The following is a 25,943-nucleotide window of genomic DNA, read 5'->3' on the forward strand; positions in this document are numbered from 1 at the left end:
CAAATTGTCACTCTTCGCAGATGATATGATATTATATGTGGAAAACCCAAAAGTCTCCACTCCAAAACTGCTAGAACTTGTACAGGAATTCAGTAAAGTGTCAGGATATAAAATCAATGCACAGAAATCAGTTACATTTCTCTACACCAACAGCAAGACAGAAGAAAGAGAAATTAAGGAGCCAATCCCATTTACAATTGCACCCAAAATCATAAGATACCTAGGAATAAACCTAACCAAAGGGGCACAGATTCTATACTTAGAAAACTATAAAGTATTCATGAAAGAAATTGAGGAAGACACAAAGAAATGGAAAAATGTTCCATGCTCCTGGATTGGAAGAATAAATATTGTGAAAATGTCTATGCTACCTAAAGCAATCTACACATTTAATTCAATTCCTATCAAAGTACCATCCATCTTTTTCAAAGAAATGGAACAAATAATTCTACAATTTATATGGAACCAGAAAAGACCTCGAATAGCCAAAGGGATATTGAAAAAGAAAGCCAACGTTGGTGGCATCACAATTCCGGAATTCAAGCTCTATTACAAAGCTGTCATCATCAAGACAGCATGGTACTGGCACAAAAACAAAGACACATAGATCAATGGAACAGAATAGAGAGCCCAGAAATAGACCCTCAACTCTATGGTCAAGTAATCTTCGACAAAGCAGGAAAGAATGTCCAGTGGAAAAAAGACAGCCTCTTCAATAAATGGTGCTGGGAAAACTGGACAGCCACATGCAGAAAAATGAAATTGGACCATTTCCTTACACCACACACAAAAATAGACTCAAAATGGATGAAGGACCTCAATGTGCGAAAGGAATCCATCAAAATCCTTGAGGAGAACACAGGCAGCAACCTCTTCGACCTCAGCCGCAGCAACATCTTCCTAGGAACAACGCCAAAGGCAAGGGAAGCAAGGGCAAAAATGAACTATTGGGATTTCATCAAGATCAAAATCTTTTGCACAGCAAAGGAAACAGTTAACAAAATCAAAAGACAACTGACAGAATGGGAGAAGATATTTGCAAACGACATATCAGATAAAGGACTAGTGTCCAAAATCTATAAAGAACTTAGCAAACTCAACACCCAAAGAACAAAGAATCCAATCAAGAAATGGGCAGAGGACATGAACAGACATTTCTGCAAAGAAGACATCCAGATGGCCAAAAGACACATGAAAAAGTGCTCCATATCACTCGGCATCAGGGAAATACAAATCAAAACCACAATGCGATATCATCTCACACCAGTCAGAATGGCTAAAATCAACAAGTCAGGAAATGACAGATGCTGGCGAGGATGCGGAGAAAGGGGAACCCTCCTACACTGTTGGTGGAAATGCAAGCTGGTGCAGCCACTCTGGAAAACAGCATGGAGGTTCCTCAAAATGTTGAAAATAGAACTGCCCTATGACCCAGCAATTGCACTTTGGGTATTTACCCTAAAGGTACAAACGTAGTGATCCAACGGGGCACTTGCACCCGTATGTTTATAGCAGCAATGTCCACAATAGCCAAACTATGGAAAGAACCTAGATGTCCATCAACAGATGAATGGATCAAGAAGATGTGGTATATATACACAATGGAATACTATGCAGCCATCAAAAGAAATGAAATCTTGCCATTTGCGACAACATGGATGGAACTAGAGCGTATCATGCTTAGTGAAATAAGTCAAACGGAGAAAGACAACTATCATATGATCTCCCTGATAGGAGGAAGTGGTGATGCAACATGGGGGCTTAAGTGGGTAGAAGAAGAATCAATGAAACAAGATGGGATTGGGAGGGAGACAAACCATAAGTGACTCTTAATCTCACAAAACAAACTGAGGGTTGTTGGGGGGAGGGGGTTTGGGAGAAGGGGGTGGGATTATGGACATTGGGGAGGGTATGTGCTTTGGTGAGTGCTGTGAAGTGTGTAAACCTGGTGATTCACAGACCTGTACTCCTGGGGATAAAAATATATGTTTATAAAAAATTATAAAAATATAATAATAATAAATAAAATAAATTAAAAAAAATAAAAGAAAGAACAAGAACCATATGATACTCTAAATAGATGCTGAAAGAAATATTTGACAAAGTACAGCATCCTTTCCTGATTAAATTCTGCAAAGTGTAGGGATCGAGGCTACGTAGCTGAATATCACCAAAGCCGTCTATGAAAAACCCACTGCAAATATCATTCTCAATGGAGAAAAACTGAGAGCTTTTCTGCTAAGGTCAGGAACATGGCAGGGATTTCCATTATCACCACTGCTATTCAACATAGTACTAGAAATACTAGCGTCAGCAATCAGACAATAACAACAGAAAGAAATTAAAGGCATCCAAATCAGCAAAGAAGAAGTCAAATTCTCAATCTTTGCAAATGATACTTTATGTGGAAAACTCCCAACCTGTGCAAATGATACTTTATGTGGAAAACCCAAAAGACTCCACTCCAAAACTTCCTGCACTCATACAGGAATTCAGTAAAGTGTCAGGATATAAAATCAATGCTCAGAAATCAGTTGCATTTCTCTACACCAATAGAAAGAAGAAATAGAAATTAAGGAGTCAATCCCACTTACAATTGCACCCAGAACCATAAGATACCTAGGAATAAACCTCACCAAAGAGGCAAAGAATCTGTACTCAGAAAACTATAAAGTACTCACTAAAGAAACTGAGAAAGACATAAAAAAATGGAAAATGTTATCATATGTTCTCCCTGATATGAGGAATTTGAGAGGCTACATGGGGGATCTGGGGGGTAGGAAAAGAATAAATGAAACAGATGTGATTGGGAGGGAAACAAACCATAAGAGACTCTTAATCTCACAAAACAACCTGAGGATTGCCAGGGGTAGGGAAGTAGGGAGAGGGTGGCTGGGTTATGGACATTGGGGACAGTATGTGCTATGGTGAGTGCTGTGAAATGTGTAAACCTGGCGATTTACAGAACTGTACTCCTGAGGTAATAATACATTATATGTTAATAAAAATTTAGAAAAAGAAAAAAGAAAAACCACATGACGAAATACAGCATCTTTTCCTGATTAAAACTCTTCACGTTGTAGGTCTTTCAACCATTTTGAATTTTTTTATTATATCCTATAAGAAAGTGGTCCACATTCATTTTTTTGCATCTTGCTGTCCAGTTTTCCCAACACAACTTATTTAAGAGACTTTGTTTTTTTTACACTGGATAGACTTTCCTGCTCTGTCAAAGACTAGGTGACCACAGAAATCTGGGTTTATTTCTGGATTCTCTATTCTGTACCATTGATAATGTGTCTGATTTTATGCCGATAGTATACTTTCTTGATGACTACAACTTTATAATATAGCTTGAAATCCAGAATTGTGATGTCTCCACTTTTGTTTTTGTGTTTCAGAATTGCTTTGGCTATTGTGGGTCTTTTGTGGTTGCATACAAATTTTAGGATTGTTGGTTCTAGCTCTGGTGAAAATGATGGTAATATTTTGATGGGGTTATATTTTGTAGTATTTTGACTGAGACTATAGATCTTTTACTTCTTTAGATAGATTTATACTAGGGATCTTATTGTTTTTGGTACAATTACAAATTAAATTGGTTCCTTGACTTCTTTTTCTTGCTGCTTTGTTATTGGTGTATAAAAATGCAACAGATTTCTGCACTTGATTTTACATCTTGTGGAATTACCAGGTCATTTATGCATTCTGGCAATCTTTTGACAGTCCTTTGGGTTTTCTACATAGAGTATCATGTCTGCACATAGTGAAAGCCTGACATCTTCCATGCTAACTGGGATGCCTTTCACCACCTGAATATCTTTAATCCAAGCATGTCCTCCATGGTAGTGAACTTAGAAGTTCACAACCATTTTGCACTCCATTGCTTCTAATAATTTTTGGTAGGCTCTGTAATCACGCTTCCTCCGTGCTGCCACATCCACAGCTATGTCTCCTCCAGGTGAACTTCCATACTTCCTACCTTCTAAAAAACTGGTTACTTTTCTACTTGTACTTGAAGATTTGTTCTCTCAGAATTCCAATTGACTTCTTGGGTGCTCAGAATAATTTGATAACTAGCTAGATGTGTTCAAGGGATGAGACAAGTTTAGGGTCATTCTACTATTCTGGTGACAATTTTTTAGATATAATATCAAAAGCATAATACACAAAAGAAAAAACTGATAAGTTGGATTTCATTAAAAATAAGAAAAACTATGTCCACTTTGTGAAACACTCAGTTAAGAGAATGAAAGACAAGCCATAGACTGGAAGAATATCTTTGCAAAACACTCATCTCATAAAGGTCTGATATATAAAATAGGCAAACAAGTAATAATATCAACAATAGCTGAATTATTAAAAAGCCCACATGCCCATCAATTGATGAATGTATGAAGAAATGTGGTCTGTGTGTGTATATATATATATATATATATATACATATATACATATATATGTATATATATATATACCACATTTGTATGTGCGGGTATGTGTATATATATGTGTGTGTATGTGTGTGTGAAGAACCACTAAATTCTACCCCTGAAACCAGTATTACAATATATGTTAACTAACTAGAATTTAAGTAAAAACTTTAAACAAAAACCCATGTTAAAATTTTATTTTTACTCCTAGGGGTGGGGTGGGGGGTGGGGGGCAGTGACAGGTGGACAGTAGTAGGATATTGTTTTAAAAAAAAGGAAATTAAAAATTTATTAAAATTAAAAAATAAAAATAAATGTCTTTTAAGAAAAGCCACCTGGGTGGCTCAGTCAGTTAATCAACTGCCTTCAGCTAATGTCATGATCCTAGGGTCCTGGGATCAAGTCCCATATTGGGCTTCCCACTCAGTGGGGAGTCTGTTTCTCTCTTTTCCTTTGCCTCTCTGCCCCCTCCACCCTCACACATGAAAATAAAAAATAGAAATAAAAATAAAATAGACATCCAGCTCTTGAAATGCAATAGTAAGAAAGCAGTCCAATTAAAAAGGGTAAAATATTTGAATAGACACTTCACCAAGAGATCTATACATGGCAAAAAAAGCATATGAAAAATGTTCAGCATCATGTCATTAGGGAAATGATTTTTTTTTGGTGGGCAGCAAAGCAAAGTGTATTGAGAAATAGGGTCAAGCAATAGTACAAAGCTCCTGAAGAGGGAAGGGACCCAAGAAAATTGCCCAGGAAATGAAAATTATAATCGCAAAGAGGTAACAGTGCAGACCTATTAGAATGACTAAATTCCAAAACACAAACACCAAATGCTGGCAAAGAGAACAAGAGCAACAAGAACTCTCACTCATTGATGATAGAAATAAAAAATGGCAGTCACTTGAAAGAAATTTCAACAGCTTCTTACAAAACTAAATTTACTCTTACCGTGCAATTCAGCAATTGTGGTTTTGGAAAATTTCCAAAATTATTTGAAAAATTATGTACATAAAAACCTCTTCACAAATGTTGATAGCAGCATCATTAATAACTGACAAATCTGAGGGACACCTGGGTGGCTCAGTCACTTAAGCATCTGCCTTCAGCTCAAGTCCTGATTCCAGGGTCCAGGAATGAAGCCCTGATTCAGGCTCCCTGCTCAGTGGGGCTCCTGCTTCTCCCTCTCCCTTTACCCCACTCCCATTTGTACTCTCTCTCATATGTGCTCTCTCGCTTTCAAATAACAATCTTTAAAAAAAATTGACAAAGTTGAGAGAAAGCCAAGATATCCTTCAATAGGTGAAAAGATTGAAAAAAAAAAGCCATGGCAGGGGCACCTGGGTGGCTCCGTGGGTTAAGCCTCTGCCTTCAGCTCAGGTCATGTTCCCAGGGTCCTGGGATTGAGCCCCACATCGGGCTCTCTGCTCAGCAGGGAGCCTGCTTCCTCTTCTCTCTCTCTCTCTCTCTCTCTCTCTCTCTCTCTGCCTGCCTCTCTGCCTACTTGTGATCTCTGTCAAATAAATAAATAAAATCTTTTTTAAAAAAAGCCATGGTAAATCCACACAATGTAATATTATTCAGCACTAAAAATAAGTGAGCTATTAAGTCATGAAACGACACAGAAGAAACTTAAATGCATAGTGCCAGATGAAAGAAGCCAATCTGAAAATGCTACATGCTGTATAATTTCAACAATAAAATATTCTTGAAAAGGCAAAAATATGGAGACCATAAAAAGACCAATAGTTTCTATGGGTCTGCAGGTTGGGGAAGGATTATGAAGGAATGAATAGGTGGTGCTCTCAGATTTTGCTGGCAGTGACGCTATTCTACATGATAGTATAATGGTGAATTCATGTCATTATATATTTGTCAAAACCCACAGAATATACAATACATTGGCTCACCAATTTTTTCAATATATCTCACTAATACAAATGTTACTAGTAGAGGAAACTGCATGCTGGGAATTAGGGATATATAGGAACTCTGTACTTATGTTCAATTTTTCTGTAAACCTAAAACTGCTCTAAAAATAAAGTTTCTTATTTTTTTAAAAAAAAGTGACACTGGGTCCAGATTATTTTTAGTTGAAGAAGTACAAAGGCTACATTCTTGCTCTTTAGGAAAGTCACCAGGAACATCTACATAAAACACGAAACTTCTAGGACATTCCAGAAAGCTTTCATTGCAAAATCCTCAAAAAGAATAAAGTTTGGACTGTGTCCAGGGTTACAAATCCCCACCTTTGGTAATTCTCTAGAGGGACTCAAAGGACTCAGCTAAGAGTCATACTCATGGCTAATATTTACTTTAATGAAAGAATATAGAGCAAAATCACCAAAGGAAAAAATATATGGGATGAAGTCTAGAGGAAGCTAGGTGAAAGCTTCCAAGGGTTCTCCCTTAAAACAGTCACACAGGACACAATTAATGTCTCCAGCAGCAAGTTATAACAACACATGTGAAATTTTGTCTACTGTGGAAGCTCTTTAGACTCAGTGCCCTAGGTATTTGTTGGGGGTTGTACAGAGGCACCCACTGCTAAGCATATACCAAAATTCCAGACTCCCAGAAGAAAATAAGATGTTCAACATAAACCACATTGTTTGTATAGGCAGTCTAGGCACAGTGAGTCACTCTAACCATTTAGGGAAAATTTTATATCCTGTGTAAGAAACTGTTCACAAGCCAAGTTCCCAGATACAAGCCAAGAGCTAATCTTGTAGTCAGATTTTTCTAATCATAGTAGACTTAGGCCTATTATGTTAACTCCTTTCTGCTTAGGAACCTAATCAAGAATAGATGCAAAAGGAAGAAAACAAAAAACTGCAGAAGGAAAATGACAGAAGACCTCAGACTATTCCACTTTATAGAAGAAAAGTAGTCCTTCACCTTTTCAATACTAACTCTATTCACCACTGAGGCTCCTGACATGATATAATTAATGGAGAGTCACCAAAGCACATATCAGGAGATAAACTTCAGCTTTATCACAATCTGTATAACCTTGGACAAGATAATTTCTAAGAACTTTCATAGCCATGTCAAAGACTTTACTCAATTGAGTGTCTCCTTTTATACTTGAATCTAAAATATCTCCAACTTTTACTGGACCTATTATTCAACACATAGATCTATCCATTAAAAGTTTTATTTTTTAATGTTTTATTTATTTTAGAAAGAGAGAGAGAAAGAGAACTCACATGGGGAGAGGAGCAGAGGGAGAGGAAGAGAGAAATTCTGAAACAAGCTCCTTGCCCAGTACAGAGCTCAATCCCATGACCCTAAGACCATGATGTGAGCTGAAATCAAAGTCCAGTGTTTGACTGAGCCACCCAGGCACGCTACCACTGAAAACAGTTTTAATCAGTTAATTCCTTCCCTTCCTTCTCCAGTGCCACTCGTGTGACTTAGGCTCTCTCCTCTAGATCACAGCAATGGTTTGCTGACCTGGTTTTCTTGCTTCCACTCTCTCTCAGATCTAATTCATCTTACAACCTCAGACAGTTTAAGATTCTTAAAAGAGAATTCTACTCATATTGCTTGTACTACCAAAAGCTCTCAATGATCCTCCCAGGGCGAAAATAATTCAATACAAACTCCTGAGCCTATTACTCTATAATATGACCTCAACTTGCCTGATCCTATCTTGTCTCTCACTACTCTCCAATAGCAATAAAAATTCTGGTCAAACCATATCCCAAACATACTCCATGTTTTCTATTCTTGGGACCACTTCCCTCCATGTGAGAGGTCCATTTCTCCATTTCTGTCAAAGACTTTACCTTTTGTTGAATGGGCACCACTATGGTACCACATCCAAATGTAAGTATTTTTTATCTTTCAACACCTTCCCACCTCTACAAGGACACCGCATGCACATTTTTGTTACAGTCCGTAAAAATTCTACTTGTTAAAGTATCACGTGTATTCTTTTTTAAAAAAAAAAAAAAAAAAAGATTATTTATTTATTTATTTAACAGACAGAGATCACAAGTAGGCAGAGAGGCAGGCAGAGAGAGAGGGGGAAGCAGGCTCCCTGCTGAGCAGAGAGCCCGATGTGGGGCTCGATCCCAGGACCCCAGGATCATGACCTGAGCTGAAGGCAGAGGCTTTAACCCACTGAGCCACCCAGGTGCCCCTATCATGTGTATTCTTATTTTAGCAGTCCAATTAGAAGCTGCAGAAGGATAAGAAGTATGTCTCATTGTCTTTGTAGTCCTGTTGCACCCAGCACACACTTGGAATGGTGGCTTAATTGAATTGAAGTCACTGAAAGCCAATTTTTAAAAAAAGCTAATGTTGGAATATCTCAGGAAAAATGTAGATTTGCTCCTGATCTTTCAAATACAGCCTTAGTTTTACTTTATCCTCATGTAGATACTGGAATCAGAAACATAGAACTGAAAGGAACTTTGGATATCACTGAGTACCACTCCTCCTTTGACAGGAACATGAGGCCAAGGAAAAAATGTTCTGTAGTCACACCATGAAAGACAAGAAATAACAAGTGTCAGGGAAGATGTGAAGAAAAAGGAACCCTTAAGTACTGTTGGTAGGAATGCAAACTGGGGCAGCCACTGTGGAAAACAGTATGGGGGCTCCTCAAAAAATTAAAAATTAGCATTACGATATGATCCAGAAATTTTACTACTGGATATTTATACAAAGAAGATAAAAACACTAATTCAAAAAGGTATATGCACCCCTATCTTTATTGCAGCATTTACAGTAGCTAAGATATGGGAAAAAACTAAATATTCATTGATAGATGAATGGATAGGGAAGATGTAGAAAATGATGAGATCTTGCTGTTTGTGAAAATATGGATGGCTCTAGAAGGTATTATGTTAAGTGAAATAAGCCAAACTGGAAAGATTCATAATCATAATTTTACTGATATGTGGAATTTAAGAAGCAATACAAATGAATAAACAAACAAAAAGCAGAATGAGACCTATAAATACAGAGAAAAAAACTGATGGTTGCCAAAGGAAAGGGGGTGGACAAAATGTGTGAGGGGGAGTGAAAAATACAGACTTCTAGTTATGGAGTGACTAAGTCACAGGAATAAAAGGCATAGCATAAGGAATATAGTCAATAGTATTGTAAGAGTGTTGTATGGTGAAATTTTATTTTCTCATACTTGCATTTTATTCCTTTCATAAACACTATGTATTAAATTATTTATTCTAAGGTCCAAAAAACAAACAATAACAAGAATGTCACATGGTAAGTTACTGGAGGAGCTGCTTTGAGAACTCAAGTCTCCTGAGTCCCAGGCAAAAGTTTTAACTGTAAGCACTAATATTATAATGGAACCCTGCTGAGGCAGGGCAGGAGGAAAACTTTTTAATAGGAAGATCCCAATGTTACCAAGGCACAGCCAGCAAAGGAAGGTGGGAACAAGCTTTTTGAACATACCTCTTGTAACTGAGATTCTTTCTTTTTGGATGATAGATGTAAGTGCCGATCCAGCAAGGAATAAAACCGCTCACCATCCTTTTCAAATTTTTTTTTCCGTTCCTAGATGTGAGAGAGAAAGCACACATTAAGATATCTATCTATTTTGGGGGGCACCTGTGTGGCTCAGTGGGTTAAGCCTCTGCCTTTGAAGTCAGGTCATGATCTCAGGTCCTGGGATCGAGCCCTGCATCGGCAGGGCTGCTCAGCAGAGAGCCTGTTTCCCTTCTCTTTCTGCCTACATGAGATCTCTCTCTGTGTCAAATAAATAAAATCCTTAAAAAAAGATATCTACAGTTTTTAATTCACTCCACTCAGAACTGAGAATAAAGAATGCATTGTCAGGTTTCATGTGTCAGCTTTCCAATCTCTCTAGCCTCTGGAAAGAACAAAGAAAGAGAGAATTTGCATTTGCATTGGTCTCAGCAGTTTCAGTTTCCTCAAATATAACCCTGAACCATTCCACCTACACAACTGGCAATTCCTATTAGTAGAGCTGAAAGCTCTGGGAGCTGCTGCTCAGAAAATGACACTTAAGATGGGCATGTACACTTGTTACTTTTTCTTCTTCCCAATATTTTTGTTTTTTTTTTTTCACATGCATTAACTACTCATTCATTTTTTTCAAAGGAGAAAGAAGGAACATAGTGATAAACTAAATATATGCCTTTAAAAGTAAGATACAGGGACGCCTGGGTGGCTCAGTTGGTTAAGCAGCTGCCTTCGGCTCAGGTCATGATCCCGGCGTCATGGCATGAGTCCCACATCGGGCTCCTTGCTCCGCAGGGAGCCTGCTTCTCCCTCTGACTCTGCCTGCCACTCTGTCTGCCCGTGTTCACTCGCGCTCGCTCTCTCTCTGACAAATAAATAAATAAAATCTTTTAAAAAAATTAAAAAAAAATAAAAGTAAGATACAATGCATTTAGACAGACTAATACTAAGTAAAACATTTCCAAGGCAATAGGAACCTTGGACCGCCTCTATAAATGATGAGTTCTTTCACACTGTTTAAGTTTTTGCTACTGCCTATTAAAAGATGATATAAAAAATGAGGAAACAATCCTGGGAAGTGTAGCTAGAGAGCAAGAGTCAAAAAGCTTTATGGAAGATGGAGAACTCAGTCATCACTCTCATTAAGTATGAAATTTAATTAAGTTCTCTGCCTCAGCACAACCAAAAGTCACACAGCCCCAGAGGAGCATTAAAAATGTTCATCTGTTACACAGTAATGCTGACACTCTGCAATCCTCTCAACACCATGCTGGGAAATTCATGTAAAAAGACTGCTGTATCATAGTAAATCCAAATTCACTGAGCGCCTACAGTGTGCCAGTTACTGCAAGAGACACACAGCCAAAACGAAGAAAGAAAACAAAAAACAAAAAACAAAATACATCCTCCATGATTTATATCTAGAGGCAATCTGATCCCAGGCAGAAAGCCAGGACAGAAATCAGTGACCTCTGACCTGGAAAGAAAGTGCTTTTTACCAAAGATAAAGAAGTTGAGAGGAAGCTATCATTAATTGAGGCCCACATCAGGTCAGGCAGTGAAGTAGGTACTTCTAATCCATTATTTCACTTAGTCTTCAAAACCCTGAGAAATAGATGTTGTAAAGGAACTTAAGGTTCTAAAAAAGTGAACTAACTCGCCCAAGGTGACATAATATACAGATCTATTTAATTTCTTCCACATAGTCAAATAGAGCCCAGATGACCATACAAGGAATTACACTCAGGAGGCCTGTAAATAACCAAGAAACTTTGTGAATAAAACTGAAGCAGGTCTATAGCCCTAGCACAAACTCATACCAAAACACATGAGATAGAAATTTTCACACAAAACATTGGTAAAATAAGCTGTTCTTATAGCTGGTGAATTTTTCAAAGTAGCAATTCCTTGAAGATAGCATTAGGGCCAGAAAATGTCTGTGACTTTTCTAAGAACAGATAAAGTTCTGTTGGTCATTTCCTCCTCCAATTCCTTTTTTAAAATAAAAACTATGAAATTTAATTCACATATCATAAAATTCATCCTTTTAAAGTGAATAATTCAGGAGTTTTTAGTGTATTTACAAAGTTGTGCAACCATCACTGCTGTCTAATTCCAGAATATTTCCATCACCTAAGATAAACCCTATACCTATTAGCAGTCATTTCCTCCCTTCTCCCAAAACTCACCTCAAGAAGCCACACTTTAATTTTTGTCTCTATGGATTTGTGTATTATAGAGATTTCATATAATTCTAGCCATACAGTATGTGACCATGTATGCGTCGTCTTATACTTAGCATGTTTTCAAGATTCATCCAAGTATCAGTACTTCATTCTTTTTTATGACTGAATAATATTTGATTATATGGATATACCATGTATTCCTTATAAATTTATCAGCTGATGAACATTTGGGTTATTTCCATTTCCTCAGCAATTATGAATAACGCTGCTGTGAACATTCATGTACAAGATTTTCTGTGGTCATGTTTTCAATTCTTTTGGGCATATATACATAAATAGTGGAACTGCTGAGTGATATGGCAACTCTGTGTTTGACTATCTAAAAAATGGCCAAATGGTTTTCCAAAGCAGGTGTATCATTTTACATTGTTAACAGCAATGAATGAGAGTTCCAATTTCTGCACATCCTCACCAACTCTTATGTGCCTTTTTGGTTACAAATAACCTAGTGGGTGTTAACTTGCATTTATTGTAGTTTGACTTCAAAATGTCTAATGATGTCTTTTCATGTGTTTATCGACCCTTTGTGTATACCTGTATACATACACACATATGTATACTCTTCGAAGAAATGTTTAATTATTTTCCCCATTTGCAAATTTGCTTTGTATCTTTATATTTTCAAGTTACAAGAATTTATTACATAACTCTGGATGCCACCTGTGGTGTATTTTCTCCCATTCTTTGGGTTGTTTTGGTACTTTATTGGTAGTGTCCTTTGAAGCATGAACATGTTTAATTTTGTGAAGTCCAATCAGCCTATTTTCTTCAATTTCTTGTGTTTTTGGTGTTATATCTCAGAAAACGCTGCCTGATTAAAGGTCATGAAGATTTATAGCTATATTTTCTTCCAAGAACTTTATATTTTTTGGTTTTAATTTTTTTTATATATTTTATTTATTTTTTTTGAATTTTTTATTTTTTATAAACATATATTTTATCCCCAGGGGTACAGGTCTGTGAATCACCAGGTTTACACACTTCACAGCACTCACCAAAGCACATACCCTCCCCAATGTCCATAATCCCACCCCCTTCTCCCAACCACCCTCCCCCCAGCAACCCTCAGTTTGTTTTGTGAGATTAAGAGTCACTTATGGTTTGTCTCCCTCCCAATTCCATCTTGTTTCATTGATTCTTCTCCTACCCACTTAAGCCCCCATGTTGCATCACAACTTCCTCATATCAGGGAGATCATATGATAGTTGTCTTTCTCTGCTTGACTTATTTCACTAAGCATGATACGCTCTAGTTCCATCCATGTTGTCGCAAATGGCAAGATTTCATTTCTTTTGATGGCTGCATAGTATTCCATTGTGTATATATACCACATCGTCTTGATACATTCATCTGTTGATGGACATCTAGGTTCTTTCCATAGTTTGGCTATTGTGGACATTGCTGCTATAAACATTCGGGTGCACGTGCCCCTTTGGATCACTACGTTTGTATCTTTAGGGTAAATAACCAGTAGTGCAATTTCTGGGTCATAGGGCAGTTCTATTTTCAACATTTTGAGGAACCTCCATGCTGTTTTCCAGAGAGGCTGCACCAGTTTACATTCCCGCCAACAGTGTAGGATGGTTCCCCTTTCTCCACATCCTCGCCAGCATCTGTCATTTCCTGACTTGTTGATTTTAGCCATTCTGACTGGTGTGAGGTGATATCTCATTGTGGTTTTGATTTGTATTTCCCTGATGCCGAGTGATATGGAGCACTTTTTCATGTGTCTTTTGGCCATCTGGATGTCTTCTTTGCAGAAATGTCTGTTCATGTCCTCTGCCCATTTCTTGATTGGATTCTTTGTTCTTTGGGTGTTGAGTTTGCTAAGTTCTTTATAGATTTTGGACACTAGTCCTTTATCTGATATGTCGTTTGCAAATATCTTCTCCCAGTCTGTCAGTTGTCTTTTGATTTTGTTAACTGTTTCCTTTGCTGTGCAAAAGCTTTTGATCTTGATGAAATCCCAATAGTTCATTTTTGCCCTTGCTTCCTTGCCTTTGGCGATGTTCCTAGGAAGATGTTGCTGCGGCTGAGGTCGAAGAGGTTGCTGCTTGTGTTCTCCTCAAGGATTTTGATGGATTCCTTTTGCACATTGAGGTCCTTCATCCATTTTGAGTCTATATTCATGTGTGGTGTAAGGAAATGGTCCAATTTCACTTTTCTGCATGTGGCTGTCCAATTTTCCCAGCACCATTTATTGAAGAGGCTTTTTTCCATTGGACATTCTTTCCTGCTTTGTCGAAAATTAGTTGACCATAGAGTTGAGGGTCTATTTCTGGGTTCTCTATTCTGTTCCATTGATCTATGTGTCTTGGTTTTAATTTTTGAACACAGTGTGATTTTAGGGCTCTAACTTCATTCTTTTGCATATGGAGAGTGAGTAGTCTCAGAACCATTTCTTCTAAAGACTATTCATTCCCTATTTATTTGTATTGGCATTCTCAGAAAATATCAATTAGCCTTAAATATATAGGTTTATTTCTGGACTCTCAGTTCTATTCTATTAATCTATATATCTATCTTCATGTCAGCACCACACTGCCTTGATTACTATAGCTTTGTAGCAAGTTCTGAAATTAAAGACTGTGACTCTTTTTTTCAATATGTCTTTTTCTATCTAGTCTTCTGTTTGGATTTTAGGGTTACCTTATCAAGCTATGAAAAATGGTCAGCTGGAATTTTAGTAAAGATGACACCGAATCTGTAGATCAATTCTGTGACTATCCTATCTTAGCAATATGAAGTCTGACTCATGAACACAAGATGTGTTTCTATTTATCTTTCTATTTATTTGTCTTAGTTAATTTATACCATTAATGTTTTGTATTTTTCAATTTATAAGACTTGCATTTTTTAAAATTTATCTGTAAGTACTTTAATATTTTGATGTTACTGCAAGTGGGAATTTTTAAATTTAATTTTCAGATCATTTACTAATAGTGTATAGAAACACAATTTATTTTTGTATATTGATTTTGTTCCTGCAACCTTCATGAACTAATTCCAATGGGGTGTGTGTGTGTGTGTGTAACAGGATTCTATATATAAGATGAGGTAATCAGCAAATAGAGACAGTTTTACTTCTTCCTTTCCAATCTTGGCTATTTATCCTGGGTAGAACCCCCAGTACAATGGTAAATAGAAGTGCCAAGAGTGGACACTCTTGATTTCTTGATATTAGAGGGAAAGATTATAGTCTTTCACTATTATGTATATGGTATTAGTAATGGGTTTTTATATTTCTCAAATTATCAGGTTGAGAAAGCTCCCATCTATTCCTAGTTTGTAAAATATTTTTATCATAATAGGGTGCTGGATTTTGTCAAAAGACTTCTTTGTGCTGAGATGTTCATGTACTTTTGTCCTATAACCCATTAATATGCTATACAGTATTGATTGATTTTTGTTGGATGTTAAACCAACCATGCATTCAAGGGACAGATTTCACTTGGTTATGGTATACACTTATTTTTATATGCTGCTGGATTTGGTTGGCCTGTATTTTGCTGAGAACTTTTACAGCTATACAGTAGTACACCGGTATCCACAATTTTGATTTCCACATTTCAGTTACTGAAGTCCATCAAAGTCTACAAGAAGAACATCCTCTTTCTGATTTAACATCAGAAAGTCAAAAATAGCCTAAAAATATGTCACAGTGCTTATGTCATTCATGTCACTCCATCTGATCACACAGGAATTTTATCATGTCACATTATCAAAATAAGGGTAAAGAAGGGTAAATAGAGTACAAACAGTATTTAGAGAGAAAGAGAAAGCACATTCTTACTACTTTCATTATAGTATTGTTCTATTTTAATTTTAGCTATTATTGTTAATCTCTTACTGTACATAACTTATAAACTTTATAACTATATAAAACTTATAACTTTATAAATATATATTATATATATTATAAATATGTATGTATGCATAGGAAAAATTATATATATATATATGCACACACACATGCAGATATATACATATATACATACATATACAAACATACAGCTTGGTACTAAAAATTTGGTATCTATACATACATACATACATACATGGCTTGGTACTATCCATGGTTTCAGGCATCAATTTGGGGGGGTCTTAGAATGTATCTCTCATAGATAAGGGGGAACAACTCTATTCATGAGACATACCAGCATGTAGTTTTTTTTTTTTAAGACTTTATTTATGTATTTGACAGAGAGATATCACGAGTAGGCAGAGAAGCAGGCAGAGAGAGAGGGGGAAGCAGGCTCCCTGCAGAGCAGAGAGCCCAATGTGGGGCTCAATCCCAGGACCCTGAGATCATGACCTGAGCTGAAGGCAGAGGCTTAACCCACTGAGCCACCCAGGCACCCCACCAGCATGTAGTTTTGATTTCTTGTTATGCATTTGTTTCCGTATCAGGATAATATTTGCCTTATAGAATGAGTTGGGAGGCAATTCCTCCTCTTCTGTTTTTGGAAGGGTTTGCAAAAGATAAGTGTTAACTCTTTAAACATTAGGTAGAATTCCCAGTGGGTCCAGTTAGTCCAGAGTTTTTCTTTCTAAAAGTCTATTAAGATTTTCTATTTCTTCTAGAGTTCACTTACATTTAATTCCACTAATGTCAAAAATCAGTGACATCAACCTACTATTTCCAGGACATTCCAATATCGGTTAAAAAGAACTTTCATTTCAGGGATAATTTGACTCCAAAGTCAAATATAGCAGAGGCTCTGATCAACAGTCACTGTCCATCATCAAGCTAATTGTATTAAGACAATTGTTAGACAGATGAAGAAGGAAAGGAACCCTATACATTGATAATACAACTTTCCCAAGCAGGAAGTGAGTTTCTTTATTGTATGTCAACTACCAACTCTAAATGCTAGGTTTAAATTTAACAAAATTTCTTATTTAATAGAAATTTATAACTAAAGAGAGACTGAATAGAGAAAACAGAACCAAAAATTTGCTTGCAGCATTACACTCATAATGCCCATGTGATCACTTAAGAAGCATTCATGTTTAAGACTTTTATTATTTTTTTAAAATTCAAATTATCATCTAGTTCCATGCAGTAGGCTAAGACAAGCAGCTATCCCCAATCACATTTTCCTATTTCCTCTTCTCTAGAAATAACCTCTTTCTGTCTCTAAGCTAATTACCTAGTATTTACTCCTGTATTTTTAATATCTCAAAATAAATTTATATTCCTATTATGAATTTTTAAGTTTTGTGCATTATCTATTAACTTCCAAAGAAAGATGAGGATTTAACTCTTTCCTCAGTCTCATCACCACCATCTCCTTTGCTCCCAACCCAAAACCGTTTCCTGATACACCCAATATACTTTTAATGAAATTTTTCTTAATTTATAGTCAGTAGTTATATTTTTATGACAATCTAAGTATTACTTATAGCTCATATATATATTTCATTAATGTTAATTTCCTGTAGAACTAGATAACTATCAAACCACCCTAAATACCCAAGAAATTGACCTAAACACAGGAAGAATAAACTCCACAGCAAAAAATAGAGGCCACATGAAAGAAGGTAGGAAGAATGGAGATGTCCTTTGGGAGAGAAACAGATCATGGCTGCTGCAGTCACAGGGAAGGGTGAGAGACACACTAGCATACAGGGGAGTTCACAAGGAAAATGAATTCCTGTAGCAATTGGCTTGGAAAACAAAAGGGGCCAATTTCTTGAGTTCTTACAACCAGCAGGGTTAAAACCTGGAGTTTTAAAGGTAAGCAGGTTTCGCTGGGATAGAGTCCAAAGGCACTGCAGTGCTCTTGGAGAAAATGCAGGCAAACAATCTGGTGACGAACAGCCTGGAAGGAACAATATGAAGACCCAGAGGCATAGAGTTGGGAGATTACTCATTCATCTCAGAGCATGTCCCAGAGAGACAGAATTCAAGGAGAGACACCTCTGGGAACAAAGAATCTGGCCAGTGACAATTCTATCCTCCAACACCTCCACATAAACACAGGGCCACAAGCAGAAACCAGCATAAAAAACAACCCTTCCTACTTCACATGCTTACAAGTCTTCCATCTCCCACACTCTAGTGGAACCACCCTTTTCAGTCATCCTTGACTCAGTCCCAGTGTGGTGGGGACCCTCCCTGGGAAGAGTTGCCCACACCCCTGCTCATACCATATATCTCAATATGAGAGTTTTGCAGAGCCTCAGTTCTGGAAGCAGGTGGGATAGGTGTCATTTCACAATCATAACAGGGCACATCTTGTTAAAATGCACCACACTGAGGCTAAGGACTAAACACTGCCCATAACAGGCAAAGAGAACCCTGATAGACAACTGACCTAAAAGATAAATCAGATAGGACAAAACAGAACACATGCAGCACACACTGGGGACAGTACTGAAAGTGCCAGAACCTGGGGAACAGGGGACATGACATGGCAAGACACAAATAAGAACTCTTCTTCATAAGGCCATTAACCTCAAAAACAGAAGATGTAACTGATTTTCCTAACACAGAGAAACAGGCACAGAGACATAGACAAAACGAGAAGACAGAGAAATTTATCCAAAATAAATGGACAGGACAGGCCATGGCCAGAGAGCTAAGTGAAACAGATATAAGTCACATGCCTGATAATTTAAAGCTCATAAGAATAATAACAGTACTTGAGAAAAGAGAGGAAGACATGAGTGAGACCCTTAAAACCTGGATAAGAAATAACCTAGGAGAGTTAAATGACTCAATAAATGAAATGAGAACCATGACTGATAGAAGGTACAGAAGGCTGGAAGAAGCTGAGGAAGGAATTGATGACATAGAAGACAAAGTAATGGAAAGAAATTAAGCTGAACAAAAGAGAGAAAAAAGAATTATATAAAATGAAAATAGACTTTAAAAAATGAAAATAGACTTAAAAAATATGAAAATAGACTTAAGGAACCGAGTGCCTCTATTGAATATAGTAACATTTGTATCACAGGAGTTCCAGAAGAAGATGTAGAAAAGAGGGCAGAATATTTATTTGAAGAAATAATAGCTGAAAACGTCCCAAAACTGGGGAAGGAAACAGATACCCAGATCTAGGAGACACAGAGAACCTTCATCAAAATCAACAAAAACAGATTAATTGTAATTAAATTGACAAGGTATAGTGATAAAGAAAAAATTTTAAAAACAGCAAGACAAAAGAAGTAAGTTACAAGGAAAACCCTATAAGGCTATCATCTGATTTTTTAGCAGAAAATTTGAAAGCTAGAAGGAAGTGGAATGATATATTCAAAGTGCTGAATGGGAAAAATCTGAAGCTAAAAACACTATATCAGGCAAGGCTATCTTTCAGAACAGGAGAGAGAAAGCCTTTCTGAGATGAACGAAAACTGGAATTCATGCACTAAATCAGCTCTGCAAGAAATATTAACAGAACTCTTTGAGTGGAAAGGAGAGGCCCAAACTGATGGCATAAAGGTAGGAATCACAAAAGCAAATAAAAATCATAAAAGCAAGTAAAAATCAGTCAAGGAAATCACAAAATAAAAGTATATAAAATAAGACAACACATACCTAATGTGGGAAGGAGTAAAGAATGGATTCAGGGGTGCCTGGGAGCTTCAGTTAATTGTCCAGCTCTTGGTTTCAACTCAGGTCATGATCTCAGGGTTGTAGAATCAAACCCCTCATGATCAGTGTAGAGTCTGCTTGGAATCCTGTGCTTTTTTTTCCCCATATTTTACTTCCTTGTCCTCTCACTCTCTCTCAAATGAATAAATAAATAAATAAATTTTTTGGAAAAAAAAAAAGAATGGGTTCAAATTTAAACAGCCATCAATATACTATAGACTACTATATACAGAAGAGGTTATATATAAATTTAATGTTAACTATATATCAAAATCCACTAATAAATATGCAAGGAGTAAAGAGAAAGAAATCCAAATATGTCACTGAAGAAAACCAGCAAACCTTAAAGGAAAGACAAGATAGGATTACAGAAAATCTTCATAAACAAGTAAAAAACAATAAAATGGTGATAAATGCTTATCTATCAATAAGTACATTGAATGTGAATGGATTAAATGCTCAAACAAAAGACACAAGGTGACAGAATGAATTGAAAGAAATAGACCCGGGGCGCCTGGGTGGCTCAGTGGGTTAGGCCGCTGCCTTCGGCTCAGGTCATGGTCTCAGAGTCCTGGGATCGAGTCCCGCATCGGGCTCTCTGCTCAGCGGAGAGCCTGCTTCCTCCTCTCTCTCTGCCTGTCTCTCTGCCTACTTGTGATTTCTCTCTGTCAAATAAATAAATAAAATCTTTAAAAAAAAAAAAAAAGAAAGAAAGAAAGAAATAGACCCATCTATGTGCTGCCAATCGAGAGACTCATTTTAGACCAAAAGAAACCAACAGAATGAAAGTGAGGGATGGAGAAACATCTATCATGCAAATGGATGTCAAAAGAAAGCCAGAGTAGCAACAGTTATATTGGACAAGATAGAGTTTAAAACAGAGTATAGCAAGAGATGAAGGACACTATAGAATCATAAGTGAGAAAACACAACAAGAATATGCAACATTTGTAAATATTTCTACATCCAATATGGGAACATGCCAATACATAAAACAGATAATAAAAAATATAAAGGCCCTAACTGATAATAATACAATAAAGGTAGGTGATCGGAAATAAAAAATGCACTTCTCCTGATGAGCACTGGCTGATGTATGGTATTGTTAAATCACTAAATTATACATGTGAAACTAACATTACACTGTATATTAACTAACTTTAATTTAAATTGAAACAAACGCATTGATAACTCAAAAAAATGAAGGAAAATTATGTTATTTTACATAAGATGAAGGCATCAATACCCACTTTCAATAATGGATAGAATATATAGACAGAAGATCAATAAGGAAATACAAAACAAACAATACCATAAATTATCTATACCTAACAGACACATGTTAAACATCTCACCTAAGAAAAGCAGTAAACACATACCTCTCAACTATACATAGAAAATTTTCTAGTCTAGAGGAGCAAGATGGTAGAGGAGTAGGACACCTAAATATCATCGAGTCCCAGGACTTCAGCTAGATAGTTATCAAACCATCCTGAACACCTAAAAACCCAACAGGATATTGAAGAGAAGAAGTGATTCTAAGAATAGAAAACTGACCGCTTTCTGGAAGGTAGGATGTGCAGAGAAGTGAATCCAAGGTGATATATGGGAAGATAAACTGTGGGGGGAAGGAGTAAACTCAGTAAGTGCTAGAGCACCAGAGCACAAAATCAAAGAAGTCTGCTCCACCAAGGGACGTCCCTCTAGAGGTTAAGCTGGGGGGTGGAGGCCTTGTAGGGTCAGAGTCATCTCAGGACCCACGGGGTCTCCAAAAGACCAGGTTGTCTGGATGTGGCAGAGCTCCCAGGTATTAGAATGGGGAAGCCAGCTACAGAGACAGAGCCAAAGAGTTGGTTCTCAGCTCTGGGTTGCCTTAAACTGTGATGCGAGGCACAGTTGGACCAATACTCTTTGAGCAGGGACCCCACAAGTGGCAGAGGCGGGAAGACACCCCTCCTTCCTCCTCTAAGAGGAAAGGCGTGGGAGCATGAAGTATGAATCTACAGGGTTCAGAGACTCCAAAAGGAGCCATGTTCCAGAGACAGAAATGCACAGTCACAAGCTGAGTAAGCACAGAATGCATCTGGAAACAAGGGAGACAGGAGTGAATAACTGCTGATCTCTGAGGACACATTGAGGACTGGGACCCTGAGCTCTCAGCTCCTCTGGGCCAGATATTGGGAGGCCACCATCTTCATTTCTGTACTCCAAAGCTGTGTGTAAAGTGTTCAAGGAACAAAATATACTGAGAGCAAAACTGAGCAGATTAGTCTGGCCCTTGGCAAGGGTGGTGCAATTCTTCCTTAGACAAAGACATTTGAGAATCACTGCAACAGGCCCCTCCCCCAAAATATCAATAAGAACATCCAGGGAAGAACAAGCTCACCAATCAATGAAAACTGCAAAATCTCAGAGCTATGGAAATACACCAAATAGAATGCATGTGTTTCTTCCCATAATTCTTTAGTCATTCAAAGATAAATATTTTTATTTTATTTTTTTCTTATTCTAATTTTTTAAAAATTATTCCTCTTTCCTATTTTAACATTTCTTAACTACTTTATCTCATCAATAAGTTTTTAGAACTCTTTTTCAATTTTCATTGTTATAGACATTTTATTGCTTCATTTTATTTAACCTAATTTTTTGGATACATATCGGTTTTCCTTCCTTTGAAATTTTGGGATACACTTTCGTCAAATAGATCAGAATATACCCTAAATCTAGTGCATGGCATTATTCTAGTCTCCAGCCTGATCATATACATTCCTCTTCTTTCTTTTTCTTTTTCAAACAACTTATCTTCTCAATTTCTATTTTAGAATCTTTTTAATTTTCATCTTTACAGTCATATTCCATTCCTTCCTCACCTTTACACTTATTTATATTTATATATTTTTTGCTTTGAAATTTTGGGAGGCAGTTTCTAATAACAGACCAAAATATGACCCCAAATCAAGTGTGTGGCTCTGCTCGATTGACCAATCTAATATCCATATATATATACATATACATATATATGCATGGATATATATATTGTGATCACAGTGTGTCACACACACACATATATATATTTTATATATGCATATATGTATGTATATATATATATTTTTTCTTCCTTCTTCTCCCACCAGTTCTGGGTCTCTTCTGATTTGGTTACTGTATATTTTTCTGGAGTTGTTGCTACCATTTGAGTATTTTGACTCTCTCATTCATCTATTCTTATCTGGATAAAATGACATGGTGGAAAAACTCACCTCAAAAAAAAAAAAAAAAAGAGAGAGAGAGAGAGCAAGAGACAGTACCAACATCTAGGGACCTAATTTATACAGACATTAGTAAGATATCAGACCCAGAGTTCAGAATGACAATTATCTAGGTGCTAGAAGGCCTTGAAAAAAGCATGGAAGATACTAGAGAATCCATTTCTGGAGAAATAAAATCCCATATGAGACAGGAATCCGTCAAAATCCTTGAGGAGAATACAGGCAGCAACCTCTACAACCTCAGCCACAGCAAATTCTTCCTAGAAACATCGCCAAAGCCAAGGGAAGCAAGGGCAAAAATGTACTATTGGCACTTCATCAAGATCAAAAGCTTTTGCACAGTAAAGGAAGCAGTAATCAAAACCAGAAGAGAGAAGAAAAACAACAGAATGGAAGAAGATATTTGCAAATGACATATCAAGTAAAGGGCTAGTATCCAAAAGCTATAAAGAACTTATCAAACTCAACACCCAGAGAACAAATAATCCAAACAAGAAATGGGCAGAAGACATCAAAAGCCATTTCTGCAAAGAAGACATCCAAATAGACAAGAGACACATGAAATAGTGCTCCACAACCCTCAGCATCAGGGAAATACAAATCAAAACCATAGTGAGATACCCCCTCACACCAGTCAGAATGGCTAAAATTAACAAGTCGGGAAATGATAGATGTTGGCAAGGATGCAGAGAAAGGGGAACACTTCTACACTGTTCGTGGGAATGTAAGCTGCTGCAGCCACTCTGGAAAACAGTATAGAGTTTCTTCAAAAATTTAAAATAGAGCTACCTTACGACCTAGCAATCCCCCTACTCGGTACTTATGCAAAAGATAAAAATGTAGTGATCCGAAGGGGCACATGCACTCCAATGTTTATAGCAGCAATGTCCACAATAGCCAAAGTACGGAAAGAGCCCAGATGTCCCAGATGAATGGATAAAGAGGATGTGAGATATATATATATATATATATATATATATATATATATATATATATATCTGTCCTCTAGTTCCATCCATGTTATTGCAAATGGCAAGATTTCAGGGTTTTTTAATAGAAATATATATATATATATATATATATATATATATATATATATATTGCCATTTGCAATAACATGGATGGAACTAGAGGGTATTATGCTAAGTGAAGTAAGTCCTTCAGAGAAAAACAATTATCATAATATTTCTCTGATATGAGGAATTTGAGAGGCAGTGCAGGGGGTCATGTAGGGTAGGGAGGGAAAAAATGAAATAAGATGGGACTGGGGAGTAGGACTAACCGTAAGAGACTTTTTAATTTTTTTTATTCTTTATTAACATATAATGTATTATTAGGCCCAGGGGTACAGATCTGTGAATCACCAGGTTTACACGCTTCACAGCACTCACCATAGCACATACCTTCCCAATGTCCATAACACTACCACGCTCTCCCTAACCCCCTCTCCCCGGCAACCCTCAGTTTGTTTTGTGAGATTAAGAGTTTCTTTTTTAAAAAATACTTTATTTATTTATTTGACACACAGAGATCACAAGTAGGCAGAAAGACAGGCAGAGAGAGAGAGAGGCGTGGTGGGCGGGGAAGGAAGAAGCAGGCTTCCCGTTGAGCAGAGAGCCCGATGCAGGACTCGATCCCAGGACCCCGAGATCATATGTCCATAACCAGTATCCATAAACCAACCACCCTCTCCTTACCCCCTCCCCCCGGCAACCCGCAGTTTGTTGTGTGAGATTAAGAGTTTCTTTTTTAAAAAATACTTTATTTATTTATTTGACACACAGAGATCACAAGTAGGCAGAAAGACAGGCAGAGAGAGAGAGAGGCGTGGTGGGCGGGGAAGGAAGAAGCAGGCTTCCCGTTGAGCAGAGAGCCCGATGCAGGACTCGATCCCAGGACCCCGAGATCATATGTCCATAACCAGTATCCATAAACCAACCACCCTCTCCTTACCCCCTCCCCCCGGCAACCCGCAGTTTGTTGTGTGAGATGAAGAGTCTCTTATGGTTTGTCTCCCCCCTGATACCATCTTTCATTTTCTTCTTTCATTCCCCTTTCTCCACATCTTGCCAGCATCTGTCATTTCGTGACTTGTTAATTTTAGGCATTGTGACTAGTGTGAGGTAGTATATCATTGTGGTTTTGATTTGTATTTCCCTGATGCCAAGTGATACAGAACACTTTTTCATGTGCCTGTGGGTCATTGGGATGTTTTCTTTGCAGAAATGTCTGTTCATGTCCTCTTCCCAGTTCTTAACTGGATTATTTGTTCTTTGGTTGTTGAGTTTGGTAAGTTCTTTGTAGATTTTGGATACTAGCCCTTTACCTGATATGTCATTTGCAAATATCTTTCCCCATTCTGTCGGTTGTCTTTTGGTTTGATGAATGCTTCCTTTACTGTGCAAAAGCTTTTGACCTTGATGAAGTCCCAATAGTACATTTTTGCCCTTGTTTCCCTTGCTGTTGGTGATGTTTCTAGGAAGAAGTTGCTGTGGCTGAGGTTGTAGAGGTTGCTGCATGTATTCTCCTCAAGGATTTTGATGGATTCCTTTCTCACATTTTGGTCCTTCATTCATTTTGAGTCTATTTTCGTGTGTGGTGTAAGGAAATGGTCCAGTTTCACTTTTTGACATGTGGCTGTCCAATTTTCCCAAAACCGACTGATGATGAGACAGTCTTTATTCCATTGGACATTCTTTCCTGCTTTGCTGAAGATTAGTTGACCATAGAGTTGAAGATCTATTTCTGGGCTCTCTATTCTGTTCCACTGATCTATGTGTCAGTTTCTGTGCCAGTGCCATACTATCATGATGATGACAGCTTTCTAATAGAGCTTGAAGTCTGCAATTGTGATGCCACAAACATGGCTTTCTTTTTCAACATTCCTCTGGCTATTCAAGGTCTTTTCTGGTTCCATATAATTTTAGTATTATTTGTT

The 25,943-nt window shown here is 37.3% G+C and overlaps 1 protein-coding gene across 9 annotated transcripts in view; it reads right to left on the reverse strand.

The window, feature by feature from the left end:
- OPHN1 (oligophrenin 1) overlaps positions 1–25,943 on the reverse strand; it is a 593,829-nt gene that overhangs the window by 298,428 nt on the left and 269,458 nt on the right. For all 9 annotated transcript variants that reach the window (XR_009350083.1, XM_059158456.1, XM_059158455.1 and 6 more), the window contains exon 6: positions 9,864–9,965. Coding sequence is in view for 8 of the 9 variants with exons in the window: in XM_059158456.1 (XP_059014439.1) it covers positions 9,864–9,965 (102 nt within the window). In the remaining variant the exon portion in view is untranslated. The remainder of the gene's footprint in view (positions 1–9,863; positions 9,966–25,943) is intronic.

This window comes from Mustela lutreola, chromosome X (assembly GCF_030435805.1).
Source record: "Mustela lutreola isolate mMusLut2 chromosome X, mMusLut2.pri, whole genome shotgun sequence".
NCBI lineage: Eukaryota > Metazoa > Chordata > Mammalia > Carnivora > Mustelidae > Mustela > Mustela lutreola.